This window comes from Aplysia californica, unplaced genomic scaffold (genome assembly GCF_000002075.1).
Source record: "Aplysia californica isolate F4 #8 unplaced genomic scaffold, AplCal3.0 scaffold00208, whole genome shotgun sequence".
NCBI lineage: Eukaryota > Metazoa > Mollusca > Gastropoda > Aplysiida > Aplysiidae > Aplysia > Aplysia californica.
In genome coordinates, this window is record NW_004797478.1 from 661,649 (window position 1) to 681,717 (window position 20,069).

Consider the following 20,069-nt stretch of genomic DNA (forward strand, 5'->3'; position numbering starts at 1 on the left):
AAGCTATAGCAATTCTTCTTCAAGACAAAGTGTGCTCAAAGAATTATGCAGCACAAAAAAAATCCACCAGGTACATTTGCAATGGCATGAACAGATGTTTGCACAATAAAAGCAAAGCAAGTGTCACTGAAATGCTGAACCACTGTGAGCAGTCACTAATAAATATAAGAACCAGCCACCAAAGTCCATAGCAGGATATGGAAGGAAAAGTCTTTAAAAAAAACAACAACAAACAAACAAACAAAAGACACACTGATCTTTCTTTACAACATTTATTAATCATATAACCTTCTCAGTACTCACACCATTAAAGGACAACTAACCTCTAAATATTTTTTTTCCATAGTTTCCTTATTAATAATAGGACTACATCACCACAAATAATACAAATGACTAACAGAACAATAGTGTTTTCTTTGCCACTTAGAGAAAAATGAAACCCTCTAAATATTTATGCGTTTTGCATACATGTAACAAATGGCAAAAACCTGGCCCCAGCTACTACAAAATGAACAAAAATGGCCCATTCCCCTTTGACTACTAATTACCGTATAGTATGTTTTTGATATTAAAAATAAATCAAATATTCCCAAGTCCTAACTCAGATAAATACTGACTGCTGCAAAAACACTATTGTTACAGTTTGGTACAAAGAGAATGCACATGGACAAGTAATCTATAAAATAACTGACTACAAAACCATTGACTTGTTCACATGTAAAGTAATTAATGCATGCCCAGGAACAACTTCAGAGACAAAGGACTTAGTTATTTTGTCAATACATTAAGGATGAATGAGTTTCAAAACTTCCATGTGGAGGTGTAGATTCACATGCTTTTCCTTTTAATTTTAAACCTTATAGGAAAATGAGATGAATGTTTAGGTGGGTTTCAACCCTCCAGAATAATAGCTTGTATTTAGTCATAAGGGATTTTCAGAATTTTTCAATGATTTAATTTCTCTCAAAACAAGGGACACTTTTTGACAAAATCGCAAAGCCAAAATGGTAGTTGAAAGCAACTACAGGGCAACTCAATTTTTTTTAACAGTTAAAACGAGACAAGTTCCCAATCTGAGTCAAAACATGAGCTTTGTTGGTAGAGCCCTTGAAATACTTATGTACTTGATTGTACTACAAAGCGATCAGGGAATCGTGATCATCATCTGTAGGATTAGATTTTACTTTTCCTATACATAGAAATGACAACCCCATTCAATGTTTCCATTTCATACTTTTTCTGGTCACATTTTCTTACTTTTAGCCCTAGCTCGGAATTGAGTCATGCATTAATAATATATGATGCATACAAAATACAAAAGTACTCAAGATTAACAAAAAGATCATGTTCTGATACAGGGTTTCCATTTCATTTGGAATATTTTGTTGATGTATCTAAGCTTTAGCTTAAACATTTTTCATGCACTGTAAAAATAAATCTGAGAAATCAAAAGCAATTACAATGCAAATGAAGATACCTCCTTGTTCTAAAAGTGAAATACTTCAGTCAAAGATTGTATTAAAGTTAATTCATAACAGCAGGATTTTCATTCCTGAGTATAATTTTTTTTTAAATCATGTTACCCAAAACAAACTCAGGAATCTATTTTGAAATACCCTTTAGGTTACTTTTTAATTTTGAGTCAGCACTCTCATCTGGAACTAAGTTTACATCTTTATAAAAGATTCCAAATAAATGGACATCATTACAAACCAACACTATTTGATAGGTCAATAATAACCGACACTTATAAATACACCAAGTGTGCAAAATAAAACTCAAAAAGTCAAAACTTTTCCACTCAATTGTAGCCATGCAATGTCTTCAAGTAAAACTGGGAAGGGGGAGGGAGTAGGAATAAACAGAAGCAATGCTTCGCTCATTAACTGGTTTAGTTAATTCTGCAACAGAATAGTTTCTATCAAAGAAGCCATGTACAAGCTTGCCAAACAGTCCTCTAAATGTGTTCTAGTAAGATTTTTTTACTGGAAAAGCAGGACAAACATAATATCTCTAGAATGCTTAAAATAAATGGGAAAAAAGGGGAAAATAACGAAAATAATTACAAATGGAGCAAAAACAAAAGGTTCCAGAGAGGAAGGTTTGAAATTCCATGAGAAATTAAGGTTCCAAAGAGGAGAATTTGAATTTTACAGAAATTCCATAAGAAATAAGATTCCAGTGACCAGAGTTGGGATCATACAAAATTGTTTTTTAATTAAGTGACTGTGTAAGAGGAGCAATTGCAAGCAGGCAGACAATAAGCACGTTTATTGTAACTACAATGACTTTTTCATACATAGGGAGACGGGGGATAAAGAAAGGTGAGACCTCCTATTTTATTCAGCTCCAACAAATGAAACATTTCAAAACGGGGAGAGAAGTGATAGAAGGGAAAAGAAAGAGGAAAATTGTAACACTCTGCTTAACACTAGACTGTTCAAAGAAGAAAAGCGATGCACACATTAAAATGTTATCTGGAATTTCAGTTTAAGACGCTAAAGAAACTCTTCATGCTTTACGCACAATCCCAAAAGACTTGGACAAGACTTAAGCATATTATATATCAGAATACACAGTTTAGAAAGAGCATAAAAATTGTCTTTTCTTAACACAAACATTTCCCAATGTTTATCAGGGTCTTGAAACTTGCAAGAAAAGTTGCAACCAAAAACTAAAAAACCAATCAGAGTGGATCGTGAAAGATCATTGTCGTTAACCTAAGATCTCCCAGACAATGGGAAATTGATGTTGATGCTTCCACATTCCACAAGAACAGTAATAAAATAAAGCTTTGTTTGCTTAAACTATTTTTAGGGTTTAACACAAAAAAGGGTTAACTATTCCACAAAAGATATATTGAGCTCTCTCTATGAACTCATAAAGGTTTCTGTAAAGGGAAATACCCAAGAATGACTGGTGTTATAACAATCCTTGCAAGAGAATGAAGGGAAGACCACATGATCAGAAAACACTGTTCCTGTACTACCTCTTAAAACTGCTTTAAAAAGGGATTTGAAATATTCTGGTCGAGAAGAGTGTAGTGCAATCTGCATGACTGCAACAATTTCTGCAAAATTAAAAATTTTTGACTTATCCATTTTGAGTCAAAACGTGTTTGAAAGCACAAGTTGAGAGCTGACAAATATAACGCCTGGATCCATACATTCTACATTTTATTTATTTTATCATGGGTGGGGGGAAAATTAAGCAATTCGGCTGCTCGATTTCAGATGGAAACTAAATTTGCACCTGCCTAACTAAAGAAAAATATAGACAAATACAAAGACTAAGAGCTCTGAGGCTACGGATATTGAAGGAAGTGTTTCTAGAAATAAACAAAGGGAAAGGAAATTCAGTGACACCGTCATAGTATATATACAATGCAACACCACGTAAAGCACGTCACTATATCATTAGAAAAAAATTACAGGTTGATTGAAAAAATCTCAGCAGAAATCTGCTTGAGCCCTTGCTCTCCTAAGGTATATTGCAGCAAAGCGCAAAAAGCACTGCTTTTATTTTGCAAGTCTTTAAGAGACCCTTTACTCAATGACAAAGGGAATGAAGGGGATAGATAGAAGGAAAAATAAATCAATAGATTATGTGGCCTATATGATTGTTCCTACGTGTTCCAGCTATAAAAAGCTCTGTTATCTGGCTCATTCTCACTCTACAGTGGCAATAGTCAAGCCAATTTTTTTTTTTTAAAAGCAATTCCTGCCATCTTATTGCCCACATAATGTATTGATCCACGGGTTGATGCTCACAAGCATCTGTGCATATTTCAGCACTGTTCAAAATGTGTTTTTTTTCACACAAGAAAATTTGCATGTTGTTGATTTCCTTTTTTGCTTAATCATACTGTGGATGTATGTAAGAGTTGCAGAAGCAAATCAATTTCATTGATATTTAGGACAGTTTTAAATTTGTGACTCTCTTTAGCAAAAGTTATCATTTACTTCATTCCAAAAAGAGGAGTAGTTTGGCCAAAAAGTAATTAAATTCACAAATGGGTAAAGAAAGCTTCACAGATATTTTTCTGACATCTTAGAAGTAATATTAGTCTGATATCGAGTTTTAACACCATTCACCATTTCACTGGGAAAGGAAAAGTCAGGACGAGAAACAGTTCAACTGTTGTTCAGTTTCTCATAATCTCAAGTTTTTGTTCAATCTTATATCATCCAACACAAAGCAGGGATAAGGACCTAAATAATACAAATCAGTGAGGAAAAAAACTACTGCTCATCATAGGAAAAAAAAAATACAGATGTTAAAAAAATTGTCAGTTTATAATCTTTCAAGTTTCCAGACAGAGAAAAGATTCGTTAAAATTCTAGAAAAAAAAAGAAGACTACCATGAAACTAACAAGAAAAAATTGATCCAAATCAGCAATACAGCCAATAGCTAACAAATTGTAATAACGAGGGTTCCATTATCTAAATAACTGATCCTATCCTGCTATGCCTTCTCAGCTTGTTTTATCATGTCATGAACTTTCCACCACACCAAGTTACTACACACCAGGTCATTGCGAGTAATCGAGGAGATGTCTGAGGGATATGGAAAGTGTGCTCCTGAAGAGTCGACCCTTAGCACGGGCCATTTGCTACCAGGCCTCAATACAAAGACGCTTTTTATAAAATCTTAGTTTGTCCTTCAATTATCTTCCTTAGCTATAAGCTAGGAAAATCCATCTTCCAGTCTTTGCCCCTGGCTGTGACACACGGTGAAAAGCTTGCTTCCAGACTCAACACCACGCCTGATCAGCAAACTTACCACTGCATGATCACAATCCAAAGCAAAAGAAATACATTGCCATGCATTACCATTCATCGACAAATTAAAAGATCGGTACCAAAATCCATCCAAGATTGTACAAAAACAAGCTGTGAAATGTACAAAACAATACACTTCTTTGTAAAATTGATTCAAAAATATATCAGGTGAACATCTGCCAGAAGTCCACTCAAGTCCGGGCAGGGAGAGAACAGTAGTAATATACTGGCTTTGATTTTCCCCCCATCACAAAAACAGCATTACTTCAACCAAAGCACCTCATTCAATCACACCTGACCATAACAGAATTGTCACTGCCGTTTGTTGCAGCAGTTCCGAGACTGCATGAAAATTCTGCATAACTTCATCCACTAAAAGGTTTGGCTGAACAGCATCCAGATCTCTCGCTATTCATTTTTCACTGCAGGGATCACAGAAGCATGTATGACATAGAGAACAGACAGCAAAGCCATCTCGACCGTCTGTTCTCATGTGGACATTATAAATGCAATGTAATGTAGGCGGCGGTGGGAGAAAAGCTGCCCACTGTGCCCAACATCAACAAGAGTCCTTTGTGAGAGGCCGTCTGGAACCTGAGTGGTACACACTGGGGCAAAGTGTTGAGAAGTTTCAATTAGAATGGTGCTCTCTACACCGTTTGAACATTTGAGAAAATACCTGTAGCAAGTGGAATTCATTCATGAATGTTTGCGAGCAAAAACAATGAATTTGTAATAAACTGAAGTAACGTTCCAGGCAGAATTCATTACCAAAACAGATACACAATGTAAATGGTGTATGAGACGATTGGTGAAAACTGACTTCACTTACTGCAAATACAAACTAATATCCACTTGCACTATGCTTTTAGACAAATGTTCAAACAGTTAGAACACATGAAGGTAATCCTTCTCCACCTTTTTGCAATGCTTAGCATGATAAACATACTGCAAAGAGGTTGTTGTTGTTAATGGTGTGTACAAGATAAAGCTCGAACGATGGGTAATGTGGCTGACAAAGAAAGTTCAGTTTAATCAAAATAATTTCCTACCACACTTGTCTGTAATTCATTAAACGAAAATTTTTAAAAAACATGGATCACGACATTTAGAGACAAGTCCATATTTCTGTACTTTCAGAAATTTCTGTTCTTGTACATACCAAAAACACCACTTCCTACTGAATTCAGAGGCTTTCAAAAACAAAATCACTCACATACAGCACTCGCACTATAAAGGTATTAAAAACAACAAAAATGACATTAGCATTGATTATATATCAGTGACTTCATAAATAGTGGGAGTGGGGGGGGGGCTGGCTTTTTTTTTTCTTTTTTTTTTTTCCAATATTTGTCTGATAATTTGAACTTATCTCTCTTCACACATGTGTTAGCAAAGTATACTCTTTACTTGAAACAGAAATCTTCTCAGTGGTAAAAATCTCTTCCAACAATGGCAATGAACAGCAAACAAAAATGAAATTCAATCTATTAATAACTACAGTCTATGTACATACATACAACTCTGTAATTGTTTAGTGGAATACTGATGGTTCAACAAGACTTGAAGAAACTTTTACCACATGAAAAGAGTTCTCCATCACACTACACCTTTTCACAATGGGAGGAAAAGGGGTTGGGGAGTGTGTGTGTGACAGCAGCCAGGAGGTCACTCATGATAGTTATTATTGAAGTTAACTCCTCCATGGCAGAAAAACAAATGTGAAATCCTCAAGCTAAATTACATTAAGATTGCAAAACCTTGGGGAGCAAATCCAATCTGTTTCTGAAGATTTTGGATACGGTACAATTACAGAGGAACTAAAAAAAAAAAGTAAGGAAAAAAATGATAAACCCATTCAAGTCATCCGACACATTGAAATTAATCTATTAGATACTTTTATCTGAACGAGATATCACTACGACGACGACAAATAGATTTTACATTCACTACAAAAGAAAAAGCTGAACAGAATTATGAATGACATGGTAAGCTGCCAACATGTAAGCCAGCACCATTGTTTTCTGGAGAATTCATGTTTCTGATTTCATCCAAGTTCTGACAGCATTCCAATATATCAGATCATGATCATGTTTTCTGAATATCCTTTTACGGCCCTGTGTCGATGACCTGAAATGAGAGGACAACTCTTGGAAAAGACAAATTTTAGCAAACAATATCAAGATGTACTTTGCACACAATGTGTGCTTCTACAGTGCTGATAAACATTAATAAAACAACATATCAACAACAAAAAACAAAAAAAACCCACCCCACTCTGAGAAAGACAAGACAGACAGAAAAAGCACCAGGACTTCTTTTCAACTTCAGATCACTCTCACATACCAATGAACAATTTAATTATCGCTGTATGTACACAAAATGGCAGCCAATGACACAATTACAGGGAATCTCTTTTGTTCTTGTAACCAACTCAAACCTCAGCACTCTGAATCCAATAGGAAGAAATATTTAACTAACAAATGACTTGAAATCTCTTGATGAGGTGAAAAACATAAAGGACTTTGATTTTGAGGGAGAGTTGAACCAACAAATTAAAATACTTGGGTGAGGTGGGGATGAATGTTTTGTACAATATGTAAATGAACAGATAGAGAATTATGTAACAAGCAGTTTGATTAGCATAATGCCCATTACAATCTGCAAGATCTCTTAACCAAAGTTGATAATAAATCCATGCTCAATAATCAATGTGGTTTTGAGGTCAAGACAAAATCTGTTCAACTGAAGTGATATAATAAAGGAGAAAAAAACCCACTACGATAAAAGTTATTTTCTGATGTCTTCCTGCTATATTTTCAGACACGGCTTTCCAACAGTACAACTACAATTAGACTAACGGTTTCATTTTAGGAGGGATGCAGGCTTTAAAAAACAACTGTCCAGTTACACCAAAGTAACTACTACAGCATGGATAAGTTTCACTAATGAAGCAGAGATTCATGTTAAAAAAAAAAAAAGAATTTAATCATAAAAATCCAACATGTGGTCCTTCCAGGTTTGGCAATGTTTATGCATTGACGCTGACAGTGGCGTTGCTGGTCTCCTCCTCTTCCTCATCCTCTGATGCTCCACTATATCCACCATTCACCTCCTCATCCACCTCATCATAGTCCTGCTCGTTAGTCTTTGACTTCATTCTGAGGATGCACACAAAGGTCAATATTACCACTTGCTGGTAAAACATCAATAACCCTTTCAACTACAATACTTTTAAAGAAAAATGATAACTGAATACATAGGAAAGATAGAGCCCCAGCTGTTTGAAAGAAATGTTCCCCGATACTTCTCATTATGTGTTTATGCCACGGCGCACCAGCAGTGGAATTTCAGTTGCAGCCGCGGGGCAGTGGGACGCCCAGTGCCTTGTCACATCGGGGTTACAGGGTTAGCTGCCCGACATAATTTTGGGTACTTTTCAACTTTTAGGTCTATCGTTGAACTTTCAGCAATTCTCATTTCACGCACCTAAAGCATGCATTTCTGCTCTTGAGACTATAAAAAAAGAACGGACATTGTAACTGCTTAAAAGAATTATTTTTTTAATTTAAAAAAAAATGTGCTTGTCTCTTTCTCTCATCTTGGAAATAATCTAACACATCTGATCTGACAAATCAAAGGAACAAATATCATTGGCGGTGTTTGTATGTACAAAACTCACGTAGAAGATACATCAACAGTGACACCACGTCCCTTGGCAGGGGCAGCCTTCACTGTTCTGCCTCTCCCTGGCCGGGCGACAATCCTCACGGGTCGCTTGGATGGGGAGCCCCGACCCCGGCCATAATACTGAAAACACAAATACAATTTAAGTTTTAGAAATAAAATTTTTACAGCACTTGTAATACAAATAGGTCCCAGGGGTACCAGTGATATATGCTATTAATATGTTCCGACTTCCATGGTCTCGTCTAGTGGCTATGCTACCAGACTCGTAATCATGAAGTTGCATATTCATGGGTTCAAGGCTCAAGCCCAATGTTGTGTACCTGGAAAAGGCAACATGAGGTTTCCTCACTTCACCAAGGTTTGAATGGTACCCCACCATAGACAGCAAAAGATCTTGTTGGTAAGGGTTTTAGCGCCTGTAAAATGATAGCTTGCAAAGTTTGCTTCGAAGGAAGTTGAGATAGTTTGAGAATGCTATCAGGTCTGATGGGGTAATAACATAAATTGTAAAGTGCAAAGAGCTTCTTGCTGATAAGCAGGAATTTGCGCTACACAAATGATATTATCATTATCATCATCACATTACATCCCAACTCGCCCAGGATCATCCATAAATTTCTTTATACGCGTCACCCCGACATGACTGGAAATGCGCACTCAGAACAAGCGTCATTAGAAACAGATTCGCCTCAACAAAAGTGGGGCTGAGAGTTCATTCTGAATACAGTTGAACTAGTGTAAGGCGGAATCGCAAGGAAACCAGAAAAAAATCCCGTCGTAGACATTGGGAGATTACATTATGACAGGGTTTCCGTCTCATGACAAGTTCGACTGTAGTTATTGCAAAATGTTTCTTTTTCAAAGTGATAAAGAAACAAAATTCAGGGTTCCTGCCATGAACTTCCCATCAAATTCAAGGAGGTTTCAAGGAGAAAATTTTAAAATTCAAGGAGGTTTGGTCAAGAAATTCACGACGAAAGCCTATTTTCAAAAGGCCAACACTTGTCGGAAAGGAATCATATCATAGTTTCGATTTCCAACAAAAACTCTTCCCAGGGTGACTGCCAACCCAGCTTCTCAATTTTCCAGGTGTTGCCTTCAACCCCATTCTGCCAACCCCCTCCCCCGTGAGCGTCTTTTAAAAAAAACTCAATAATACCCACATTCCTGAGTCCTATACTTCGCAGCGCTCAAACTTTGCATGAACTCTGGTGACCTCAACCATTGCCGCTACTCATGATGTGACGAAAACGCACAGGTTCAATGACCGGTCACAATGGCGAGCCAGACAAGAAGCTTGTATAATTTTTTCTTCTTCTTTATTTTCCCACAAGCGATAACACAGGACAAATTATTTATTTCCATGACGACACCGCGTTTGTAATGCAGAACCTGCATGTTACAAATGTGGCGTTATCAGACTGCTATAGGCCCTACCGGCAAATTTCTGGGCGGTAACGAAAGCGAAAGCAGATCTTCATTTTCCCGATCGAGCTTCGGTATAGCACATACACTGCCACTAGTTGCCGCCATAGCCGCCTGTGCGCGGGTAACGTACTCTCGGGCCGGAAAAGGCAGAATGAATATTATATCACAATCGCGACCGGCGAAAATGAACTCAGGTGCCCCCGGGAGTCACCATGTGTTTCTGTCCGATCTGGCAAAATTCAAGGGGTTTTCAAGGACATTTTTACTTAACAAGTTGAAAAGCGGATGTATATTACCCTCATTACCAAAGCTAAGACGGCTGTCTTTGGTCATGCGTAGCTCAAAAACTATTCTAGATATTTTTATCGAATTGGAACATTTACACATTATACCCTAAGGTCAACCAACCTGCAATGGATGAATTGACTGGTGATAAAATTGTCTGAAATTTTTTTGACAGTCGACTACAAGCCCACCACAATCCTGCATGAAACAATAAAACATGACAAGATGAACTCCTGTTGTTTTTAACTGAGCTTTCCAACTGCTTGAGGTCGGTGTTTTTAGTCCCAAACTCTTGGGCAACGCACGCCATGACCGCGAGTCTCTCTCTCTGACCAGCTACAAAGTCCAAGTCCTAACTGGATATAAACAAAGGGCCTTTGGCTCCTGCCCATTCCACCCATGCTGTAAACTTACATCAGTAGTCTTCACAGTTCGTACTTCCGACATTCGTTGTCGAAAAATAATTAAATAAACTTGATCAAGTTGGAGATTGGGCTGATACTTGATCGGATTTTTCCGACCCGTTCAAAATTGTTGGAAATCTAACAATAGTTGGAAAATTTACAGGCCTGATTGAGGAACAATGGTTGAGTGTACAACTTATTACCGAGAGTGATCATAAATGCCAGAGAAGCTATATGTCTGGATCCTTTGATAAACCAATAAGCCTATACTACCTCATTTTGTTTTCCATTTTTGTTCTTTTAATTTTAACCGATGGCGTTGATATGACAATGTACGGGATTTTCGGGATACGGATTTCCGTAATAAAAACAAAAGACTGGAAGCATTGCAGAATGGGCCTTTTTTTCCCTCCTTAAACTCTCTCCAGACGTTGCAAATTCGGTGTTTTCTACATCTTAACTCATTCGCTACGCCGAGCCGTGGGGGGCGGCGCGGCTCAAGTGCTGTCAGTACGCTAAGCCGTCCCCGGCGGCTTGAGAATCGACGTTCAATTTTAGCTTGGTTTCTATTCCAATCCACGTTAAAATGAAGGTCATAATATAATGTTGACTTCCGGGTCAAGCGTTTCCACCGAAAATCGGAAGTTTTGATTCAGTTTTGAAACAGGATTTTGAAGTTTATGCGACACTGTTTTATTGCGAAGCCCAAATTATAGCCCAGACATCGGTCTTAGTACTTTGACACAACAAAATGTATCATTACTTTGTTCACTAAGAAATGTAGGACTCATAAAGAAATATGCTTCTTTATAATATTGATACTATTGAACGCAAATTGCCGGTGCACTGTAATTGAGAAATCAATATTTTTGAGTGCTAGATCTCCGCCTAGATCTAAATAGTCAAAATATTTTTTTCTCCCCAAAATCACTACTTTTGGGTGAAATTAATCAAAAAGTACCTCTCAAGACATGTATAGGTTTATTCCAAATGCAATTCTGAATAATTCCGTATAAGATACGCGTATTTTTTTGTTTGTGATCCTTTTTTCAAAATTATTTTTTAAAATGTTTTTTTTTTCAATATCAGATGATATGATCCAAATGTACAAATATTATGGAATGTATGTAAATAACAGCACATTTTCCAATATTTTCCTGTTCTACATACAGTTATGGTTATTTTGAGGTATCATTTGACTAGGTGCAAACATATTTTTTAAGTTTCTCCTGAGATTATAAATTGTTTATTTTCCAATTTTATCCGCATCCAATTACAATTGTGTTGCATAATCGCCTCTTACAGGAACCAAAGTTGAAAAATACGCAATTAAATAATGCAGATGTATTCTACAAACCATACTGAAAATGTTGGTATATAATATGTTGATATTTTTTTGAATTTATGGCCCCAAAGACCTGTGAACTGTGCACTACTCATCATCTCATTTCGCCCTTCCGAGAAGAATTCGTCCACAAGCCGAAAATAATACGTAGCGAATGAGTTAATCGGTATGACGGTAAATAATAATAATTATAATAATAATAAATAGCATTTGTATAGCGCATATCCCCGCTCAACAGCAGGCTCTATGCGCTTTACACTATATTATTACCCCAGCAGACCATAGAACGTTTCGAAACATTCTCAGCTTCCTGGGAAGCATACAGTGCAAGCAGCTGATTAAGCGCTCAAACACTAACAAACTGACAAGATCTTTCGCTGTCTATAGCCGGGTACCCATTCTCACCTGGGTGAAGTGAGGAAAATTCGTGTAAAGTGCCTTTCCCAAGGACACAACGTCGGGTCCCTGACGGGATTCGAACCCTCGACCTTACGGTTGCGAGTCCGAGAGCCTAACCACTAGGCCACCGATGCCACAGGTCTGAAATCAGTAACTGCCAGACAAATCTGTAGATTTAGACAGCCCTGCTTATATCCATCACTATTTTCTAGTTCTAGCTCAAAAATATTGCTTTTCAACTAGAGCAAACAAGAAGAAACATTTTGCAATAACTATATAAAATGAAACCTTGGCCGTGAAGTTTCGTCAAGGAGAGACATCATTTCTAAAGAAGATGCCTGGTCTGAGCAGGCAATCCCAAGCGCATTAGGGTGGAGAATGTAGAAAAATTCACAAGCAATCTTGTGTTCCAGAAACAAAATACATACCCCTGGTCTGTATGCACCACGGCCGCTGTACAAGGGAGCCACTGGTCTGCCTCGGATCAGTCCCCCTCTACCAGGCAGGAAGCCACCTCTGCCGTTGTATAAACCTCTGTCAGGAAAAGTTCGTAAAAAAAAAAATAATAATCGAGTCAACCTTGGGTGTAGCAAGTTTTATTTCTTTTCATCAAACTTCTATTTCATGGACAAACTAATGGCAAACATCACAGTATCCTTAACTCACCTACGACTGGGCCCTTTCACCAGTCACAAGCATTGAAGACTGGCGCTTTTGGGGGTATTTCAACAAATCACAACAACTCTCAGAATTATCCTATTGTAATTATTTTTTGACACAGTAAAGTAACATTCAAGCTTAATCTAATACAAAAAACTAAAGTTGTTTAAGTCTAACACTTTAATTTGTATGATTTTTTAAAAATTGGCATGAATTTGATTTTCCGAAAAATTTCCAGAGACGTGACAGGTAGAATGAAATTCACTACAATAACAAAAATAAAAGTTCAAAGTGTTCTGGTTTGATTTGTATCCATGTGCGAGTGTTTGGTGAAAATATAAAAGCTGGTCTGTGCATTGATTCAGACCCATACACTGAATTACATGAGACAGATGTACGGCACGACGTTGTGATTTCGTTGCGTGAAAAACAACACCAGTACTAGTGCTAGTTCTAGCCCTATAACTACGACTCGGGCCGTGTTCGGGTACATATCCAGGATCCTAACTATCAGACACATCATATTCTGAGACACTAGAAATAGTAAAACGTACAGAAGTATAGAAAACGGCGAAATTATGTGATTCTTGTTCATGCGACCTCTTCGACCGTTACTACGACGCGACTGTCGGATCACTATCAGCTGTATAGAAAAAAACAAAGCGCGAGTTCCGGTCTGTTCAATCCCAGTTGGGATCACTGTCCTTCACCTTCAATAACTTAAAAACTACCGCCCTCAGAGATACGAAACGAAGTCTACGTAGCTCAGGCTTGGCCAAACAAGGGTACGAGGCGGGTCTCGTGATCCGTGCGTGATTTGTAGAGCGTAAAAAAATTCCAAAGTTGGTCACGCAGGGCTTGTGGGAGCCGTCGCGAACGTCGCGGCAGGGGTCACGCAACTGTTGTGTGAACCGTCTGAAGTGAGTTAATGCTTGCTCTTTTGTCCTTGTCAACAACTAGTCTCTCTACCACCAACATGTATAAGATATAACTTATTGATCTCAACAAAAAAAGGAAGAAGTCGCTGTTCAGAGACTGGACAGGTAATAATGATAAATATAGAAAACATTTTTACCTTCCTCTTTGGCCAACAGACATGACTTGAGGTGGCATCTGCCCTCCTCGTCCCCTGCGGTTGGAAGTGTTTGGGCCCCACTGGCCAACAACAACACCAGCAATCTCCAACTGACCTCCCTGGGCTTCCACAGGTGACCGCCCTGCAAACAAACAAACACTTGTCAAATTTTAATTACAATAGGTATGAATAATCTATGTTTGGGGCGAGCTTAGAGAAGCTTTAGTTCTAGTTTAGGAAGTTTTACAGCACTTGCAACACAATTAGGTCATATGTGCCGAAGATTAAAGGTGTCATATGTGCCGAAGATTAAAGGTGTTACTTGAAAGTAACAAAGAAAAGGAGAGACAAAGACGATAGATATCTATTGGAAACGAAGATACAAGCCACACAAGAACACCCGCAACCACCCACTTACAGAATCTAAGACAGCCGAGATTCAAGAGATCATAATGCCCTTTCTATTGAAAAGTGGTATATTAAAGTGCAGGTATTATGCAAGGTGCAAGGCTCATGCTGGCAGCCCATAACCCACACAGACGGATTTCTGATCAACAAACTTTACTAAGCAAAAGGTAGAAAATCAAGCAGTGTATACGAGAACATGTTCTTAATGCTTGGCACTGCAGAATAAAGCCAATATTATGGTGTTAGCTCAGTACCATTCCTGTAACTGCCTTAGAATTTATTTCAATTAAAATACAAAGAATAGAAAACCAAAGAAAAACAACTACACTGAATCAGACCTGCCACTCTATGAAATCTAAAAATCAGATTCTGGTGAGAACAAAAATAATCGGGATCAACGGCAAATCAGTAAGAATGGGCAATTTAATTGGGGGGAGATCCAGGTTCCCTTTTGTGAGGCAAGCATACAAGGCAAAACTTTTGCATGAATAAGTTCATATCTGTCCTCTAAGTACAGGAAAAAACTGAAAGAGAGCATGTTATCGAGTCAGAGTTAGACTGGGGGAGCGCAGGTTACAGTGTTGCTGAAACTCTCTTAGTCTTGAAATTAGCTTACACATAACTTTAACCACCCATGCAATAAGCGCGTGATTTTATACAATAACAAGGTACCTTGTTATTGTATAGAATCAGGATGCTTGGGATCGGGGGAGACACAAATCGATCAGGATATCCCGATTAAATCGGAATGAGTGGCAGGTACTGAACCAATGAAATAGAACCTGCAGAAAAATTATGTACATTTTTAAAAATAAAGCAATAAAAGAAAACAACAGTTCAGCATTTCAGCTTCAATTTTTAAAATATAAAAAAAATAAAATAAAAAATGTGAACAAATACTGGTAAGAAAAACAGGCATGCAAGCACATGAAAAAGGAGAAACAAACAAACAAAAACAAAAAACTTAATATTTACAAAGCTATCACATAAAAGAGTATTATGACCACTACTTATGATTCCCAAACAATAATTCCTAGTTATGTGTCTGGAAATGTTATTTAAGACAACATGAAAATTCCTGTGAGAATACTGGACTGCCACTTAAGAATTCCTGAACCACTGAGACTTAATACTGCTCCTGGTTATCCTCCTCCCAAAACTTCAGACATAATAAAAAAAATGAGGATAAACCCCAAAGAGTCCCCTTTGTGAATCCAGTAAACGACAAACTAGGTAGACTCAAACATTTTAACATGCAAAATTGAAAAAGCTGATAAGTTCAACAAGTCAACAAGAAAATATTTTAATTTTAAAACTCAAATATGAATTGAATAGCAGTAGCACCTGTCGGTCGTCTTCTTTTGGGGACCACAGTGCAAGACATCTTTCTAGTCTGTTGTGGTGAGGACTGGAGGGCTACAGATAAACCAGTTAACTTAACTGATATATGTTTATTGTTTCAGTAAAGAGTTTTACGGCACTTGCAAAACAATACGGTCATATAAGTGCCGAAGATTAGGTGTTACAAGAGAGTAACAAACGCAAAAAAAGAGGAGGAGAGATGGGGACGATAGATGTTTGATAGGAAAGAAGGAGCAAACCACACCAGAGCACCCGCCAACCAACCACTAACTGATATATGAAGGATGACCAACTTAGACACTTTTGATGCAACAACAAATGCTACAAATGGGCATACACACTATCATTTGAGTCTACAAGGAAACCAACCCTTTCGTACTACATAAACCACCAAGCTACAGCATACAACAGTCACTTTAGTTTAGCATGTTCGTCTGCCCACACTCAAACTTGCTTGAACCATTTAACACTTAGAGCAAACGATTCACAAACTGTGCTCCGTTTCAATCACCAAACATGAGACACTGCCACCATAGTATGCATGCTATTTTTAGATAATTGTCTCCCTTTTCGATGGTTTCGGGGGGGATGGACAGAAGTTAAATGGTTAATGGCCATCTGTATAAGACAATCACCTGTACAAATGACCACTTCTTAGTTACCCCTTAACACTTTCCCTAACACGAGCCGCAGCGGACCTTGGCTCGCTGGACCGAGAGCCACAAAATACGGCTCGAGTGGCTTGCTATCTATTCCAATCCCGTAATGAAAAGACACGAAATTCTCGGCCGATCCACGTTTTCAAAATGAGAGAATAGACTACCTGTTAGCCGATACGAAAGACAATATAGCACTGATAGACGAATTTTAGTCATTTCAGCGCCTTTTTTTTTGTCCCCTTCGAAACGTAAATATGTGGGGGGAAAAGCGTTACCCTGACTTCAGTAGTCTCATATTTTCACTTCTACATTAGGTACACATACATAACTTTCAGCATTTCTTCGCATTACTTGAGGCAACCTACTAGGGAAGTTTGAATTATGCTGCTGTTGTACTTTTTAAGATATAACCTTTCAAAGCTGGAAAATTGTTGATTTCATATGACGCTTTCGATATTGCATAATCACTTTTAGAAACCCCACAGCAGAGATGCCAACCACAGAAAACTGAAATGAGTATTGGGAAATATGAAAATGTGTATTTTCAGGAGAAAATGTGTATTTCCCATGACTGACCGACCAACCAGTAATAGTAAAATGTTGAAGGTGTCCAGTATTATTTTCTGAAAAAAAATGACTAGCTCATCAGCCCGAAAAGGGGAGCACACACATGTACAATACATGTATCCAGTCAACAACATGTCAGTGTTCAGTGTCGCACTGGGGTCTTGTTTGAGATAAGTATTTCAGTCTATTATATAATATTTTCCTCTCATTATTATATTTTTTAAAAATCCTGCTTTGAGAGTTCGGAAGGGCCTAGAACAAGAATTTCGACTATCAAGAACCAGTCTGGTTCATATTATGAACTGACATACTCAAATTATTGCTCAAACTCAGAGAAAAGCAATAACTTGAATGGCTCAAGTAAACCCATGCACTGTGAGAGTTGTAACAACTGTGGTAAGGCAAGATGCAGTGACACTGAAAATCTGCCAGTCTTGAACAGAAAGCTACAACATACACTGCAGGTATAATTTACTATCACCCATGTAAGTAGGAATAATTTACTACATGTATCACCCATCCAACGAAACGCTAACAACACTATTTCAATAACACAAACTTGCAAAGTATGAGGGGTCCCTATTCCGCACACGGCCTGCACCAACGCGCGCTTTGCAGACAGCTCTAATCAAAATTCTGAAATGTGCTTCCATGTTTTTGTCCTCTGGTGTTGCCTTAACCCCCCCCCCCCATAGTATCTTAAACCCCCAAAAAAATCAATAATCCCCTCCCATATTCCGTAGTCATATACTTCGCAACGCCGTTACTCCCACCAAAGACGGTTTTTACTCACACGATGCTGCATTTATTTATGATGCAAATGCGCGCAGGTTCAGTGACCGGTCACGATGACGAGCCAGACAATCTAAAAATCGGACGACGCTTGTATTTTCTTTTCTTGTTTTTCTTCCACAAGTGACAGCACAGTGATGAGTCCGGGTATTTAATAACATTTTATTTGCACGGCGACATTGCGTTTATACTGCACGACCTGCATGACACAAATGTTGCATTATCAGACAACTGCTGGCACACTTCTCGGCGGTAACGAAAGTGAAAGTAGATCTTTATTTTCCCGATCTAGCCTCGGTGTCACATACCCTTCCACCTGCCGCCATAGCTGCCTATCACGTGAAGTGAAACGTACTCTCCGGACGGGGAAAAGCTGAACGAATATAATATCACAATCGGCAAAAATGAAGTTACTGACCACATCGGACTTGGTTTTCAAATATTCCAGTTCTGCGATACTGATACTATTTTGACAAAAGTTGGGACTGGAGGTTTACTCGCCCAAGCTGAATCTCGTATTTTTCGCATTCCAGGATGCGTATTTTTTCATGAAAAGTCGTATTTGCGTACTTTCGGCAAAAAATCGTACTAAAATACGCAAAATCGTACTGGTTGGCATCTCTGCCAAAGTAATATAATTGGAATAAATCTTCAATATTGTATCGCCATCTGACAGATTATTTTTTAACCTTCAGTTTGATGGGCCGTAAGATATGGTTTGTGTGTGTTTAGTTGGATGTTTTGACATTATCTTTTGGCGGGGTAGAGGCGTAAAAATAGGGGAAAAGCCCTGGGCCAGTGGTGGATTTTGGCCTGGTAGGGAAACAGTTACGTTGGGAGTGTGTGTGTGTGTGTTTGTTGTTACAAAATGACATTGTGAAAGATGACAACTTTTCTCCACAAATTCAACTGTCCATTACAAGAGCAGGCTAAAACAATTATATTTCAGACACATATAAAACAAGATTCAAACTTAGATGTGTGGCATCCTGGTTAAATCAGGTACATCTCTGAATAATACATGTCTGTTCCTGAATGGACCTAGGGTAAATATGAACACAGAGAACTATAATTTTTCTTCATGTGACTGGAACATATAATTTAGCCACGTATGGGAAATTCTGTCTTTGCAAATTTTATAAAACTAGTCAGACAAACCTGTCAAAGACAATCACCCATAGTTGAGGAGTAAAACGGTAATCTTAGACGCATGGTCCTCTTGAACAATGTCATTACAATATATAGAAAACACAAAGGGAGAAAAGAGAAGTGGTCATTTGTACAGAAAACTGTCTTGGTTAGGTGGCCGATAGAGCACGTTCATTCAACTACAGTTAGTAAACCTATTTTCACTGAAACAAGAAGAAATTGTTTATCAAAAGCTAGTATATGTCTACAAAGTAAGCAAGCTCAAGCAACATTACAGAAGCAGCGTAAAGGATACAAAAGCTATGTAAATAGAGGAGAAAAAGTTCAGTCACATTCCTTAACATCTCTTAACATTCAAACAGTTGGGGACTGAGGAGATAGTTACAAACTTGCTCATGCAGGAGCAATGTGATACTGATAAAGTAGAATCTAAACTACGACATGTTGATGACAGAGATCCCCATCCCGTCCCTCTCACAGAAACAAATAAATTGCATAAAAAGTGATATACAAAGTAATGAGAAAGGATGAGCATCATAAGCCTAGCTTGTGCAAATCACTTAAGTACTTTTTGAAGTCTGGGAGTACATATATTTAGTAACTTGGCTAGATTGTGTACGATTCAAAGAATGGCCCACCAAGAAAATTTTTGCACTAATTCTCACATCTTAATTTTCCAGTTCTGCCTCCCCCAAAAAATAAACAGTGCTTCCAACAGCTGAAGCTGAAAAGGAAAATTCTGCCGTGAGTTTGGGGGCCCACTATTTGTCATAGCATCATTGACAGAAGTCAAATCTGGGAATAACGAATAGACTTGGTGATAACGTATACCCTAATGATCATCCATTTTCACATTTGAACGTCGACTTTCACAACCACAGAACAACACTTCAAATTATTCTTGATTTTAGTAGTTCTAGCATAAATTTCCTTCACTGCTGCTAACCATTTTCTCCGTCTAGACAAAAAAAATTTTCAAAGTTCCTGAAAGTGATTTTCTTTTGGAAAACCACAAGTGAGTTTACCTACAGCAAAGATTTTCCAGCTGCAAAAACAATCCAATG

The 20,069-nt window shown here is 37.9% G+C and overlaps 1 protein-coding gene across 3 annotated transcripts in view; it reads right to left on the reverse strand.

Moving 5' to 3' along the window:
• Positions 1-256: 256 nt before the first annotated feature.
• The window catches only part of LOC101856346 (constitutive coactivator of PPAR-gamma-like protein 1), a 66,194-nt gene continuing 46,381 nt past the window's right edge, over positions 257-20,069 (reverse strand). For all 3 annotated transcript variants that reach the window (XM_035970004.1, XM_035970005.1, XM_013083061.2), the window contains exons 14-17: positions 14,069-14,210; positions 12,762-12,867; positions 8,465-8,592; positions 257-7,943 (exon numbers count right to left, since the gene is read on the reverse strand). In XM_035970004.1, the coding sequence (XP_035825897.1) occupies positions 7,814-7,943; positions 8,465-8,592; positions 12,762-12,867; positions 14,069-14,210 (506 nt within the window). In that variant the 3' untranslated portion in view covers positions 257-7,813. The remainder of the gene's footprint in view (positions 7,944-8,464; positions 8,593-12,761; positions 12,868-14,068; positions 14,211-20,069) is intronic.